The sequence below is a fragment of the Gadus chalcogrammus genome, chromosome 7 (genome assembly GCF_026213295.1).
Source record: "Gadus chalcogrammus isolate NIFS_2021 chromosome 7, NIFS_Gcha_1.0, whole genome shotgun sequence".
In the NCBI taxonomy this organism is placed as follows: domain Eukaryota; kingdom Metazoa; phylum Chordata; class Actinopteri; order Gadiformes; family Gadidae; genus Gadus; species Gadus chalcogrammus.
This window is the reverse complement of record NC_079418.1, coordinates 16518361-16533630: the sequence shown is the minus strand read 5'-3', so window position 1 is coordinate 16533630 and position 15270 is coordinate 16518361. Positions and strand designations below refer to the sequence as shown.

Here is a 15270-nt window from a genome sequence, read left to right as displayed (position 1 = left end):
TGTGTTCATTTCTGTGCTTATCGAAAGCCGATATTGCTCAGAGAATATAAATAGAATAGTAATAGGGACTAATAGTAATGTGTGTTTGTCGTATGGCTGTATCTGGGTCTGTGTGTTTGTTTGTATATGTTGTATGTGTTTGTGTGTGTATGTGTGCAGGTGTCTGTCTGTTTGTGTGTGTTTGTGTGTGCCTTGTTTTTACAGAATTCATTGAAGGAAGAAGCTAGAGTGAGATTGAATTCCCATTACATTTGCAGTGAGTACGGCCAAGTGATTAACAACAATATGTGTTGTTGCTCTCTCACTCATTCTAGCTTCCTCTCTCTCTCTCTCTCTCTCTCTCTCTCTCTCTCTCTCTCTCTCTCTCTCTCTCTCTCGCACACTCTCCCTTCCTCTCTCTTTCTCACTCTTTCTTCCTCTATCTCTCTCCCTCCCCTGCTCTCACTTGTTCTCTTTTCCTCTATCTCTTTCTCTCCCCCTCCCTTGCTCTCTCTCTCTCTCTCTCTCTCTCTCTCCCTCTCTCTCTCTCTCTCTCTCTCTCCCTCTCCCTCTCTCTCTCTCTCTCTCTCTCTCTCTCTCTCTCTCTCTCTCTCTCTCTCTCTCTCTCTCTCTCTCTTGCTCTCTCAGTTTCTCTTCCTCTATCTATGTTTGGAGCGCATTTAATTTTTGACTATTTCTGCACTTTGCATTTGCATTGCTTAGTGCCATTGGCAATAATAGAACACAGAATTGACGCAACAATAAACACACACATACACACACACACACACACGCAGACAGGTTTTTTTTTCATTTTGCTTATGATTTGCATGTTTTACATGTCCATTGTCGTAATGTGTGTACTTGGAGTCTAAGAGCCCCACTCAACCCGGCTCTGTTTAAAGCTCCTTTATCTAAGCCCCATCTTAGCATACCATGATGAAATTAAAGCGTTTCTGGCTGGTCGCTAGTTGTAATTTCAAACTAGGTTTGTTTACGTCTTGTTTTGTCCATGTTCATTATGTAACAGTAACAGTAATGCCGCGGTTGTTACCTTAACCTCATCAACAGCCGACGGGGAAAAGCCTGGCCTACGGGTTCAGCAAACACAAACAATACCTTTCCTCTCTGGGTGTTAAAGGGGCTGTCGTTGAGGTCAGGGGGTTGTAGAGAACAAGATGAGAGGAGAGTGTGGAGGAAGCTAAACAATAAAAGAACCCTCCCTTCCATCACTGCTCTCTCGTTAATCCTTCAGGCAACTTTGAAGGACAGACCTAATGGAGTCCCAGGACCAATCAGGGAAGGGTTAGCAAGTAATAGACAGATGGCTATGGCACTTAACTAATTAATAATTATTGCAACAAATTACAATATTAGCCCTTAGGTCTAACCTACAGCATCATTAAATCGATTTGTTGCTCTCTTTGATGTTGTGTTCTATAATGACAGGTGATGGAGAGTACTTCTGCTTTACCTTTGACCTACCAATCACAATACACCAATTCCTCCCATCGTAACGGGTCCGGACCAGCAAAGTACACGGAGGCAGAGATAGTTCTACTGGGAGCTGTCTTGTCAGTTCTGGTGCTGGCCATAGTCCTTGGTATGTCTACCGGTTGACTAAAATTGCCATTTTACATGTGTAATGACACATTTTGTCACCCTAGTTTTACGTTCCAGGACACGGGTAGAAGACCAAACTAGTGAAGTCCGGTCCCTGTGCCCTGGTACAAGGAGCAGACCCACAGTGTTTAGGGACACCTGTGTCTGTCCTTTGATTGAGCCTCTGTTAAAAGGGGTATATTGTACCATATCAGCGTACTGTTTCAATGTCCAAAACAGTGATGAGGAACTGTCTTCAGTAGAACTATTTCCTTGAAGTGAGAACTCTCCACATAGTGATCGATGCTCGTCCTCGACCCCTCCAGGGAACGTGTTGGTGATCACGGCCATCCTGCGCTTCCAGCGGCTGCAGACAATCACCAACCTGTTCATCGCCTCGCTGGCGGTGGCCGACCTCATCATGGGCGTGGTGGTGGTGCCCTTCGGCTCCAGCTACGTCCTGCTGGGCGTCTGGCGCTTCGGCACCCTGTTCTGCGAGCTGTGGACGGCGTCCGACGTGCTGTGCGTGACGGCCAGCATCGAGACGCTGTGCGTGATCGCTCTGGACCGCTACCTGGCCATCACCTCGCCCCTGCGCTACCCCATGCTGCTCACCAGGTGAGCCTTGTGTTTGTGTGGTCCGTTCCAGAAGCGTGTGTAGTTCACTGAAGGGCCTATAGGGGGCGCGTGGCAATGGATGCTTCTTTGGGTTTGGTCCCAGGTGGCAGGTTCAGCTCCATATGATGTATTTTGGCATTTTATCTGCTGATTGCAGAAATGGTAATCGATTGCCCTCTCCATGGCCGGTCATGGATACATAATACGTAGAGACAGAACATAAATATATCAACCATAGGCGCTGTCATGACTGAGCTCCTTAGCTTCAAAGCACTTTACTTGGTGAAGCTTGGAAGGTGGTGTTTCTACCTGGTTGAGCTGAGTTGGGTGGTGTTTCCATCTGGTGAAGCTGGTCGGTGTTGTTTCTACCTGGTGAAGCTGGGTGTGTTAGGGTTTCTGTTTCTACCTGGTGAAGCTGGACAGTTGGTGTTTCTAAATGGTAAAGCTAGGAAGGTGGTGTTTCTACCTGGGGAACCTTGGTAGGTGCTGTTTCTTCCTGGTGAAGCTGTTTAGGTGGTGTTTCTGTATGGGGAAGCTGCATAGGTGGTGTTTCTGCAAACCTCAGGCCTCGCTGTGGTCTTCCTGGGCAATTCTCCTTCCTGCCGTCTGTTTGATCTCTCAGAAGGCCGCTGGTGTCATTTTGTTATCCCAGCACGATGGGCGCTGCCGTTGTTTATCCCGCGGGTCACGGCTAGGGCTGGCCCGAATTATTCGAATATTCGAATACTCGTTCGGAAAATTAGTATTCAAAGCTTAAATCAGTATTCGGAGCTTCGTTGTTTTTTTTTGCCACGTAGGCCTACGTGACGTTAACAGAGCGAGGGAGGCAAACTATAAGCGTCAGCGACACCAAGCAGAGAAGCGAGAGAGGTGGAGGAAGAATAGATATCTTGTTTCCCTTTACTTTATAACACAACATTAGCGGGATCTCTGGAGGAAAAGTAATACTTAAAACCTTAGCTTAGTTGTTTGTTTACGTTCGCTGTACAGCGCCGCGCCAATCAACTGTGACTGGCTTGCTGCAGAGCGTGAGCGTCTTGGGAATACCCGGTCAATATAATGGATATAATATGGACACATAAGACAATCAATATTCGGTATTTGTTATGGATTTACTGTACAAATTCCCTGAAAAGATGCACGTTCCAGGATGAATTGAAAAGCTCTCGTAAGGGCTGAGATGGCAGAGAACAGCTGATTTGGAACGGAGCAACAGCTGTTCGCTTTCACGGGGAAAAACTAAGGAACTTCAACCTACTTAGGCCTACTAATTAACGTTCAAAAGCTATTAAATCTTCAACAAAATATGCAGATACTGTCAAAATCGGTTCAAGGGAGTATATAGGGATTATTAATGTTGTTTTTGATGGTGTTTTTTTCTGGAACGAGTATTCGAATATTCGGACAAAAATCTGAATAGAAACATATTACAGACAGTAGCAGCATTAGAGCTGAAACTCATTGGTTTCAACTGTGACTCAGTCATTGTGAAACCATAAATAGAGAATTGAATTTATTTTATATGTAGCTGTGAGATAAAGTCTAAGAGATGAATTACAGGTCTGAACAGATATGCATTCTCATATTAGACAATAGACTTTTTCACACAGCCATAGATAAAAACAAAAAATATCAGTTCTCTATTTATGGTTATATTTAGGGCAATATATATATTGCCCTACTTCCTCGTCCGCAGCCAGCCAGCTACACTAGGTCATGACCAAATTCATGACCTGAAAGAAACAGCAAACAGAACTTGTACTCAGTATCTGTGTACTGAGTGACAAGTATAGCCATGTAGACTTTTTGTGACGTAGTGACACTTAGTGAACAAATGTATCTATCATGAAGGATGACTTAATTCTCAAAAGAGCCCTAAGGCCTACCTGCATAACTGTTAATTGAACTTAAAAGAAATGCAGATGTTTGAAATTAAAATCATCAATATGAAAATCTTCAACCAGGAAATAGGTTGCAAACAAGTTGCATAGTAAACTCGCAAAGTCAAGACGAATATCTCTCTCTCTCTCTCTCTCTCTCTCTCTCTCTCTCTCTCTCTCTCTCTCTCTCTCTCTCTCTCTCTCTCTCTCTCTCTCTCTCTCTCTCTCTCTCTCTCATATATCATAGAATAACTTATATTAGGTCAGGAAAACCTGTTTGACAGGAGATGATGGTAGCAGAGAATATAAAGAGACATTTATGAATGACCAATTGTCATTTTATCACACATATAGTATGTTTCTTCACATAAACCTTTAAACATATACATATTGCATTCCTCTCACCACATTAAATAATCATCACCTCAGTAAACAATAAATGAATTGAAAGATTACAATAAATTCAATGGCAAATATTGCAAATTAAACAAATTATTTCCTATTGGTTTACTTGTATTTTGTGCTAAAATTCAAAGTATCTCATCTGTATTTACAATACAACATGATTCTGCATCTCCATTTACAGCTCATTAGTCCATGTCAATGTTTACTGATGCTATGGCAACAAGAGACTGCTGACGTTAGAAGCCGTTAGCAATGCTAAATCATCTGAACAATAACCCATAATATCACAATTCGGCATATTTAAACCACAACTACCAACAGTCACAGCCCTTCAACTCTCGCTAATATGTTGTCACAAGTATGCAGTTAATTACTTCACATCAAATCACCTAATTTCATTGTACAACTGAGAACATCTCTTTTGTGCATATGACAATAAACACTTTGAATTCAATTGAATTGAATCACATTCAATGTAAAAACGTTTTGTTTTGGACATTTCTCAAAATGTAGCCTAGCTAGCCCCAGGCTAACGTTACTTAGCATATATGCCTCCACTCGCTCGTCTCCCGGCGCAGCAGCACCAGCTGGGGTGTTGATCCCGGCACCAAATAGGTTTGTACATTTTGAACATTTAGCAGCTTCCACCTCCAGAGAGTCGCAGTTTTTCAGCGCCATCCGGGCGTTTCTTACGCTTATCCATTTTCAGCTCCGTCCCGACTCCCACGACTCCGGCCCATGCCATGAGGTCCAGCCCACCCTGGTTTGTGTTGTGATTGACAGCACTGTCAGGGCTCTCTGAGCCTGTCAGCCCATGATTGATTGACAAGGACAAACATAGACCAATAATATGTGTCGATGCTGGCCACACACTGCTAGCCCTCTGTAGCCCATTGGCCGGCCCAATTGGAGGGAATTTAGAGAGAGAGAAAAAAAAAAAACATAGCGGACCGTACCGGCCCACATTGGGTCAACGGCCCACCGGGACGATGCCCGGTATGCCAGATTGCCAGTCCACCCCTGTTTGCAAGCAAACGTTTATCGTCGTTTACGAAACACTCTCAGTTAGGGGTGTAACGGTACACGTATTTGTACCGAACCGCCACAGTACAGGCACTTCGGTGCGGTTACAGAGGTCTACCGCGGTTCGTAAATGTGGCGTACATAGCGTTAAAGGGGTAGTTCGGAATTTTGGACATAGGGCCTGATTCCCAAGTGAGCTTTGGTATTCTTTATCACTGGAGACAGTTTTCAACCCATTTCATTCAGTCTTTCTAGTTGCAGAGTTCGCTCGTGCTAGGCTAGCGCACGTCAACGGGCAATGCTAGCCTGCTATTAAAAACAGTCTTACCCACTCCACAGTACACCCGAGGTAAATCAATTATAACGACAGACTATAAATTTAAATGTCTGTTTATAGAATAATGTTAGAAATAAAACCAACCTTGCATTGCATTGCATTTTGAGGGAATTGCTGGGTCACAGCAGCAGTGTTATATTCCTGGTAGTAGGCTACGGCAGCGGCGGACTGATACCTAGGTTACCGGCTCTAGTTTGTTTACCTGCCGCTGTCATTGCTACAAACGCAGAGTACAGTGAACGAAGGAATTCTATTAGCGTATTCAATTAACAAGATATGGCCACGTTTGGAGGACTTAGCGATGCATTTGCTTTTGAAGACGATTATGAGGAATTTGTTGTATCCAACCAACCGTACATGTACGAGCTGGTGTTTTGACGTCCAAGCCACTAGCAACAAGCCACAGTTGAGTCCTTTCTGGATCTCGCACTGGAAATTGTTGGAAACTTTGTGGTGCCCATCTGTAGCGTATATTTCTACAATTTCTAAAAGCACACTGAACCACCATGTTGCCTTGTCGTTCAATTGCGCTTCTGTCCCACGATTCTCTGTTTACGTTCTTCTGTCGTGATTCGGTTACAAAACTAACCGGCGCATAGTAAAATTCCGCCTCTGCTGGGAAAGTAGTCCCTCGATGATTCATGCGATGCAAGGTTAGTTTTATTTCTAACATTATTCTATCAACACAGACATTTAAATCTATAGTCTGGCGTTATAATTTATTTACCTCGGGTGTACTGTGGAGTGGGTAACACTTTTTTTAATAGTTTTTAATAGTAGGCTAGCATTGCCCGTTGACGTGCGCTAGCCTAGCACCAGCAAACTCTGCAACTAGAAAGACTGAATGAAATGGGTTGAAAACTGTCTCCAGTGATAAAGAATACCAAAGCTCACTTGGGAATCAGGCCCTATGTCCAAAATTCCGAACTACCCCTTTAATATGGTGAATGTAAAGGCTTGTTTTGCGATGCGGAATTTAAAACTTGAAGTCGGAGTTCCACCCGGACCGTTTAGCCAAAGTACAGTATACTACTCCGACTCCGTAATCCGCTCAGCAGCTCTGAGTCAGGATTTCGGAAGCGCAATGCAATTCGCCGCCCGATCTATGTTGACTACAAACCATGCAAACAGTGTTGTAAATAAACTTCCAAAGCTTTTCAAATCTTATTTGGTGTTTTATTGGTCCTGGTGCAAAGTAAACAATGTACAAAGTAATTGCGGTGCAAAGTCAAACCGAGGAAGTGATTCAGGAAATGATGAAAAATATTGGATGCGCACGTAAGCTACGGAGAGGGTCTACGACAGGCCATCCGACCATGGAGGGGGCTCTCCGTGTCTACGTACAGCCCTTTAACATGCACACGCATTTGAAAAGGCACCATCCAGGTGTTACTATCACCGTTGCTGTGAGAAAAAAAGACGAGCTGTGCAAACCCAGCTCACAAAACTATTTCAACAACCCCTGTCAGGGAATTCAGAAATGCAAATGCCATATCCAAGTTTATTGGTGTTTTTATTGCTGCTTATCTACGGGTTGAGAAACAAGCAGTTATTTTAAATTTTCCCCTTAACTATTAACCGTATCGTACCGTACCGTACCGTGACTTAAAAACCGAGGTACGTACCGTACCGTGACTTTTGTGTACTGTTACACCCCTACTCTCAGTGCATTACTGCGGTTAAGGATGCCTTGACATGGTGGGTCTCAATGTGTCATGTTCACGTTGATGCTGACCAGTGGTTTTGTGCTGTGCTTATCTGTCCTCCCCGTCGTGGGGGAGCAGGCGCCGGGCCCTGGTCGTGGTGCTGGGGGTCTGGGTGGTGGCCTTCCTTATCTCCTTCCTGCCCATCCACATGGAGTGGTGGGTCTCGGAGGGGGCCGAGGCCAGGCGCTGCCTCCAGGACCCCAGCTGCTGCGACTTCAACACCAACATGGCGTACGCCGTCTCCTCCTCCATGGTGTCCTTCTACCTGCCCCTGCTGGTCATGATCTTCACGTACGCGAGGGTCTTCCAGGAGGCCCGCAGACAGCTGGCCCAGATCCGGAGCCGGCAGCAGCGCTTCAGCCACCTGCGCCGCGTCTCCACCGCCGCCGAGTCTCTGCGGAAGGCCGCCGCCGTGGAGTCCAGGAGGTGTGAGGAGGTAGAGGAAGAGGAAGAGGAAGAGGAGGAGGAAGAGGAGGAGGAGGAGGAGGAAGGGGAGGAGGGGGAGGAGGAGGAACATGTGAGCAACACGTGCGAGTGGCAGGCAAGGGCCAGAGGAGGAGGGGTGAAGGAAGGAGGGGGAAAGGCACTCATGAACGGACGTGGCGGACACGGAGAGGCGTTGACCTCCAAAACAGACAAGGGCGGGGCTAAGATTCTGGCCCCGAGACGCCATAAATTCTCACTGAAGGAACACAAGGCAGTGAAGACTCTGGGGATTATAATGGGCACCTTCACGCTCTGCTGGCTGCCCTTCTTCATCCTCAACATCCTCATGACCTTCCTTGACCTGGGGAACGTGTGGATCCCCTACAGGCTCCTCAACTGGCTGGGCTACTCCAACTCAGCCTTCAACCCCCTCATCTACTGCCGCAGCGCCGACTTCAGGCACGCCTTCCAGGAGATCCTGTGCCTCAGGCGGGGCAGGAGGGGCGTCGCTGCGCGGAGGTGATTGGACGGCTGAGAGAGGGGTGGTGGGGTTCAGTGGCGGCTGACGTCCCCTGCACCTCTGGTAGGAGAGAAGAGCGAAAGACTGGAAACCCCCCAATTCTATTAGGCTCTGATTCTGAGATTACATGAATGACACAAACCAGACAATTTGCAGGAGCGCAGTCGTAGTTCGCCATCTTTGGGTTTATTTCTCAAGCCGTTTTCTCTGATCACATAACGGACAGACCGCACTCTGATAAGCTCTGAATATTTTGCTACTTCCGTTTGTATTTGTATGGCTTGAATTTTCTGACTTGTATTTTCACCACTTGGATATGGGTGATCATATTTTGAATATCTGAAACTTGATTTGTTAGTTTAAATAAGTTAACATTGTGTTTCTGAAATGGAAAAACTTGAAAGGCCATATTCTAATTTCAAAGAGGTGAATTAACCTTGTTTTCAAAGTATAATAATTCAACGCTATGAATTCAAAGGTGGTTACATAAATGCAATGGCTTTTAAAACATTTACCATGCTTCCGCACTTTGAATAGATTGTTCCCAGTTACTTCATTCAGTCATTACCGTAACTATTGAATTTGTCGTCAGTGTTAAAAGAGTTATGATGCAGTCCATGAGTAAACCAGGCTCAACTGTCCCCTGATGATTTTTTATACATATTGTGCTTCCTTGACTTTCATTTTCCCCTGAACGTCCATATCCTTAATCAGGCTCTGCATAGCATTCAGGGTGACAAACCCACTGTAATATTTACAGTACTGAATGGTTCGATATAAACAAGATGAACTTAAACTAAACTGTGCTGCAGCAGATATGGTGTAGAAATCCATCCAGACATTCAGTTACACATAAGCTTTCCAATGATTACACAATTAGTGTCTGAGTGCCCAACCCACAAAATGACATAAGCAGCACATAGTATGTGAGAGCATTTGTGGTACCAGAGCCTGGTAAATGTTTAACACGTGGTTTATTCAGAGACACGAGGTAAAGGAGCTTGCCCTCTGGAGATTGTTCATGAAGCATCTGCTGAAATCCAGGAACAATTCAGTCTATTGGTGTGGGAGGAATGGTTGATAAGCCAAGCCTACAGGGTCTGACTTACCTCAGACCCATACAATTTCACAAAGTGTTGACCACTGTATTACATTTACAATTGGGTCATTTAGCAGTTGCTATTATTCCAAGCGACTTACAAACATTCATACACACATTCTCACAATGAAGCCAGAGTCATGTTGTCCAATGAGGTACAGATGAGAGCTTGAATATCATGTGGTCTAAATAAGGCAGGCAAAATTATATTTATAGAGTTTTGTCTTAACTGTGATCTTAAAAAACACACCCTCAACTATCTACAATTAAAAGATATTTGAGTGTAGGAATCAAGGTTCACAAGGAAGCACTTCAATGCATAGTATTCAAAGGTTGTACAGGTGTTCTATTGTTTACATACCAGTGTGATCCATGCACCTCCAAAGCTTTAAAAACGTTTTTTACACAATGTTTATTTATTTAAGTTATGTTTAAACAAGACACGAGCAATAGGTGAGCAGGAAAAGGCCCTAGGGCTAAATGAATGGCTTTTTATCACGTGAGCTGCACAAGAGCCTGTTTGTTACACCGGAAACATTTGCCCAACAGTCCATCATTATCTTCTCTGTTAGTTATTTACATTCAATGTAGGATTTGACCAAATAGATAGACAGGCAAATAAGGCATAGAGGATAGGAGTTATCTGGAAGCTGAATACTGCAGCTGAAGGGTGGAGCTTTACCCTGTATACTGTGGTGCAGCTGAAGCGTGGAGGTTTACCCTGTATACTGTGGTGCAGCTGAAGGGTTGAGCTTTACCCTGTATACTGTGGTGCAGCTGAAGGGTGGAGCTTTACCCTGTATACTGTGGTGCAGCTGAAGGGTGGAGCTTTACCCTGTATACTGTGGTGCAGCTGAAGGGTTGAGCTTTACCCTGTATACTGTGGTGCAGCTGAAGGGTGGAGCTTTACCCTGTATACTGTGGTGCAGCTGAAGGGTGGAGCTTTACCCTGTATACTGTGATGCAGCTGAAGGGTGGAGCTTTACCCTGTATATTGTGGTGCAGCTGAAGGGTGGAGGTTAACCCTGTATACTGTAGTGCAGCTGAAGGGTGGAGCTTTACCCTGTATACTGTGGTGCAGCTGAAGGGTGGAGCTTTACCCTGTATACTGTAGTGCAGCTGAAGGGTGAAGCTTTACCCTGTATACTGTGGTGCAGCTGGACGGTGGAGCTTTACCCTGTATACTGTAGTGCAGCTGGAGGGTGGAGCTTTACCCTGTGGTGCAGCTGAAGGTGGAGGTTGCCTCTCTGAATGCTGTAGTGTAGATGAAGGGAGGAGGTTTATACTGTTTTGAGGTGTATTTGGCATCGTACTACATAAATGCTTCACGTCTTGCAACAAAAACATACATTTCCTGTGCCTGTGTGTGTTTGTGCGTGTGTGTATGTGTGTGTACTATCAAGGTCATGACAAACCGGACCTGTAGCTCGACCTCACAGCTGTTAGGGAGGGAATTGTTACATATGTACATACACTTGTGTGCCCACTGTAATTATACAGCAGTAAAGTCAAAGTATTTATTTGAAATGGTAAATATATATGAGGAAAATAATGTCTCTCTAAGGCGTGGATCCTCTAAGGCGACCGAACCACAAATTATAATTTCCATATTAATTATTTGTATTACCTGCGAGACATCACGGCGACTAGAAAATCTCAGCTTTCTTTAATGCAAGCACTGAGCAGCCGAACGTAGCCCAACACAATTGGTCAACCCATCGGTGAGCGTGATTCGTCTGTGATTCGTCCACTTTGCTTTGGTCCACTCACAGTCAGCGACGGTTTGAAAGGTCAGATTGAGATTGACATTGCAGAAGTGAACCAGTTTCGTAAAGACAGCTTTGTCAACAGTTAGTTAGATACGTAAGCAGTTGATTTTCAATAGGCTATCAAAAGATTGAACGAGATAACAAAAATGGCATGTTCAAAGAGCAAAAGAATAGTTGACAGGGAAAATCGTAAATTCAAAGATGAATGGACCAAAAAATATGCGTTCATCCTTCCCCCAATGGCCACAAAACCGATGTGCCTCCTATGCCAAGAAAAGGTAGCTATTGTGAAGAGTGGCAATATAAAACGCCACTATGAAACAAAGCACACTTATTTTGAAGTATCCTAGCCTCAAAATGCAGAGCTTAAAACAGCTAAAATCAATGGGATGAAACTGTCCTATGAGTCTGCAAGCAGAATTCTCGTTGGATTAACGACGAGAGAAGAAGCAACTGAGGCCTCACTCAGAGTAGCGTGGGTGTTAGGTAAACACAAAAAGGCATTTTCAGACGCAGAAATAATTAAAGAATGTATGACCAAAGTGATGGGAAGTTTGAGGGGAAACAAAAATAAGAAATTATCAATAAAATCAAGCAAATTCCCGTCTAACAGCTACAAGAAGAACAGAAATACTGGCTGATGATTTTATGAAAAAGCTGAGTGATGGAATGAAAAATGCACTGTGCATTGCATTAGCAGTGGATGAGTCCACTGACACCACTGACAATGCGCAGTTGCTGGTGTTTGTGAGGTATTATGATGAGGCAAAAGGGGAGTTTGTGGAAGATGCTTTGGGCCTAACAAACCTCAGTGTGCACACAAGGGGGGGAAGACATTTATGAGGCAGTAATGGAAATGCTGAATGAATGAGGGATTGATTTGAAGAACGTGATGTCAATTGCGACTGATGGAGCTCCAGCCACGATGGGGAGAGAGAGAGGGCTGGTTCATCCTGAATAATCCCCATCCTGACCTGATATCATGCCACTGCATAATCCACCAGTCTATCCTTTGTGCAAGTCTTGGAGAAACGTACTCTGAAATCATGACAACAGTGATGCGACTCATCAACTTCTCGGTAGCATCTTCTGCCCTGCAGAAGATCGTTTGCTTCGCACATTCCTGACAGAGATCAATGCAACTTTTGATGATTAGCTCCTGCACAACAATGTGAGATGCCTGAGCAAAGGCAAGGTTCTCGAGCGTTTTTGGGCCATTAGGAAAGAGCTGCAAGTGTTTCTATCAGAGCAAAAGATTGTAAAGGCAAAAGAGTTCATGGACTTGAAGAAAAGATGGAAGCTGTTGCATAATTGGCTGATACAACATCCCATTTCAATGATCTAAATCTCAAACTACAAGGAAAGAACACAGTGTGTGAGATGATGTCAGCAGTGTTTGCTTTCCAGAGGAAACTGGAGGTTTTCACAAGTGACCTGCAGGTAAGCCTTTTCTGCCATACACATTCCCTGGATTCCAATGAACACCTTTCTTTTATGAAGTGCTCATCATTAATTATTGTGTTTTTACCTACAGGAGGGACTGTTCCACTTCCTAAAACGTTTGGAACAGACCAAAGGAGAAGGACATCCTCAGAATCATGTGAAATTCCTGGAGAAGCTGATGTAGAATTTTAAGAGCCGCTTCGATGACTTCACATTAGGAAAACAAGTCCTACTGTTCATTGAAAACCCCTCTCTGATCATAAATGTCAGACTTCTCTGAAGAAGCAGAACACATCTTTCCATGGGCCAGTGCTGCTTCTCTGCAAAGTGAGTTGATTGACCTCCAAGAAAGCCTTGCACTGAAAGAGGCTGAATGTGATGCACCTTCTGGACAGATGGTTACTGCAGCTAAGTTCCCTATCCGGCACAAAATAGCACCGCACATTCTCACAATGTTTGGCTCATTCTACAGTTGTGAGTCTGCATTTTCCACAATGACATGGTGAAAAACAAATACCGCAGCCAATTCACCAATGATCATTTCATTTTTGCTTTTAATGGACTTTAATGAAAGGACCTCTGACCTTTGGAAAATTGTATTTGTGGACCTTCAAGATTTGATTTGAGTACCCCTGTTCTAAGGTAATGAAACGGTGAGTGTTCTCATCAGCACCGCCTTGTGGCGGGAACTGGAGTCAGTTTGACCAGAAATTAAGTATTTTAAGGGTACATTCTCTGGATGGATTGACTAGTGAACTGGTACGTTTTATAACTTTTATTCTTAAGAGACGTTTTCGTCCTGAACGTTATGGTCCATATTTAAAATTAGTGTGGAGCAAAGAGCCGCAGTGGAAGAGTGACATAGTGCACCTTGAACCAAATACAATGTTGCCGCTGGGCTTAGGACCCTTGGGCTTAGTTCCCCTAGGTTTAGGTCCTCTGCCCTGGGATTAGGGCCCCTTGGTTTTACAGCACACATTGTGTCAGAGTTCCCCTCCAGAAGCTGACCTTTTGATGCTCCGAGGATCAGATATAAACCAGAGTCTGCTTCCTCCTCCCTCTCGCTCCGTCCTTCTTCAACATATTTGGTGTCTCTCCTCCTCTTTCTCTCTCTGACGTTCCTCTCATTCCATCTTGCTGTCTGTGCGTTTGCGTCCACGTGCTTGTGTGCTCTCATCATAAATACAGACTCTCTAAACATTTATAGATCTGTTTCAATCTGTTATGAAGTGCTCACGGGTTATTCATATTGTTCTCTCTCCCTCTCTCTCTCTCTCTCTCTCTCTCTCTCTCTCTCTCTCTCTCTCTCTCTCTCTCTCCATCTCTACATAGAAAGACACCACCTGTCGAAAACAAATGTTCTGATTACATGTACATTACCATACAGAGTCCATCTGCTCCCAGGCAAAAACGGTCTCCTCTCAATCAGGTTTGTAGTTCTATTGTCCTCAACAGAACCCATTACCCTCTCCTAACTTGATTATTAAATCCCTGTATTTGTGGTTGTTGTTGCCATCACTTTAAACTGTTTAGAGCCCATGTAAAGAAAGGGGGAGAGAGAAAGGCAGAGAGAGACAAGGGACTTATAGGGATCCAAACAGAAGGATTCAACAATGCAAAAGCACTGCAATGGCCATGGCCTAAATGAGTCCGAGCAGAGGCCGTCAAGCTCTGACCTTCTTACCATCACATCTCTTTATCGCCCTTTCATCGCTCTTTCTTCCTGGCCCTATTAGAACATGAATTTCCATTTTGAGGTTAACTTATCTCTCTCATTATTACATCCTTTAAAGGTCCCATGGCATGCCACCAGGTGTGTAGGTAGACACGCCCACCTGTGATGTCATATGGGGCAGATTTCCAAAACTGGTGGCATGCCATGGGACCTTTAAGGCCATAAGCAGTATAATGGAACCTGATCTCATCCTCTAACTACACTTAACGTGTACTCTTTATTCTACTCTGTACACTTTACAACAACATGTGTAGCTTAGTCCTGAGGCGTTTCATGTCTGATACCCTGGTCAGCCCTTCACTCTAGGAGACTTCTTCATTGGTTGCTCTTTGTTTTCAAATGCATTTACTTGAACTATCCTATGTACTTAAAACAGCTTTTAGTTCCATTTAAATCAACATATTCACCATTATTCCTCATTTATTTGTGCATGGATGACACTAGTAACGGGTAGTAGGTGTGGTTGGGAGGCTGGGAGAGCCTCATGTTGACGTCCTGGTTGATGCGTCTATGGTGATGGTTTTATGTTGTGTAAATGTCAACTTACCCCATGCTTTGTTCCTGAGGAGCCCATAGAAACGTGAGGCAGCATCAGTAAAGGATGAACACACACATACATAAAGTCATGAGCCCGTGTGTGTGTGTGTGTGTGTGTGTGTGTGTGTGTGCGTGCGTGCGTGCGTGCGTGCGTGCGTGCGTGCGTGCGTGCGTGCGTGCGTGCGTGCGTG

At 44.5% G+C, this 15270-nt stretch overlaps 1 protein-coding gene across 1 annotated transcript in view; it reads left to right on the top strand.

Moving 5' to 3' along the window:
- The window catches only part of LOC130385841 (beta-2 adrenergic receptor-like), a 16350-nt gene extending 1751 nt beyond the window's left edge, over nt 1-14599 (top strand). The window contains exons 2-5 of the mRNA XM_056594564.1: nt 1429-1582; nt 1908-2199; nt 7629-8067; nt 8203-14599. Of these exons, the coding sequence (XP_056450539.1) occupies nt 1429-1582; nt 1908-2199; nt 7629-8067; nt 8203-8499 (1182 nt within the window). The 3' untranslated portion in view covers nt 8500-14599. The remainder of the gene's footprint in view (nt 1-1428; nt 1583-1907; nt 2200-7628; nt 8068-8202) is intronic.
- Nucleotides 14600-15270: the final 671 nt, after the last annotated feature.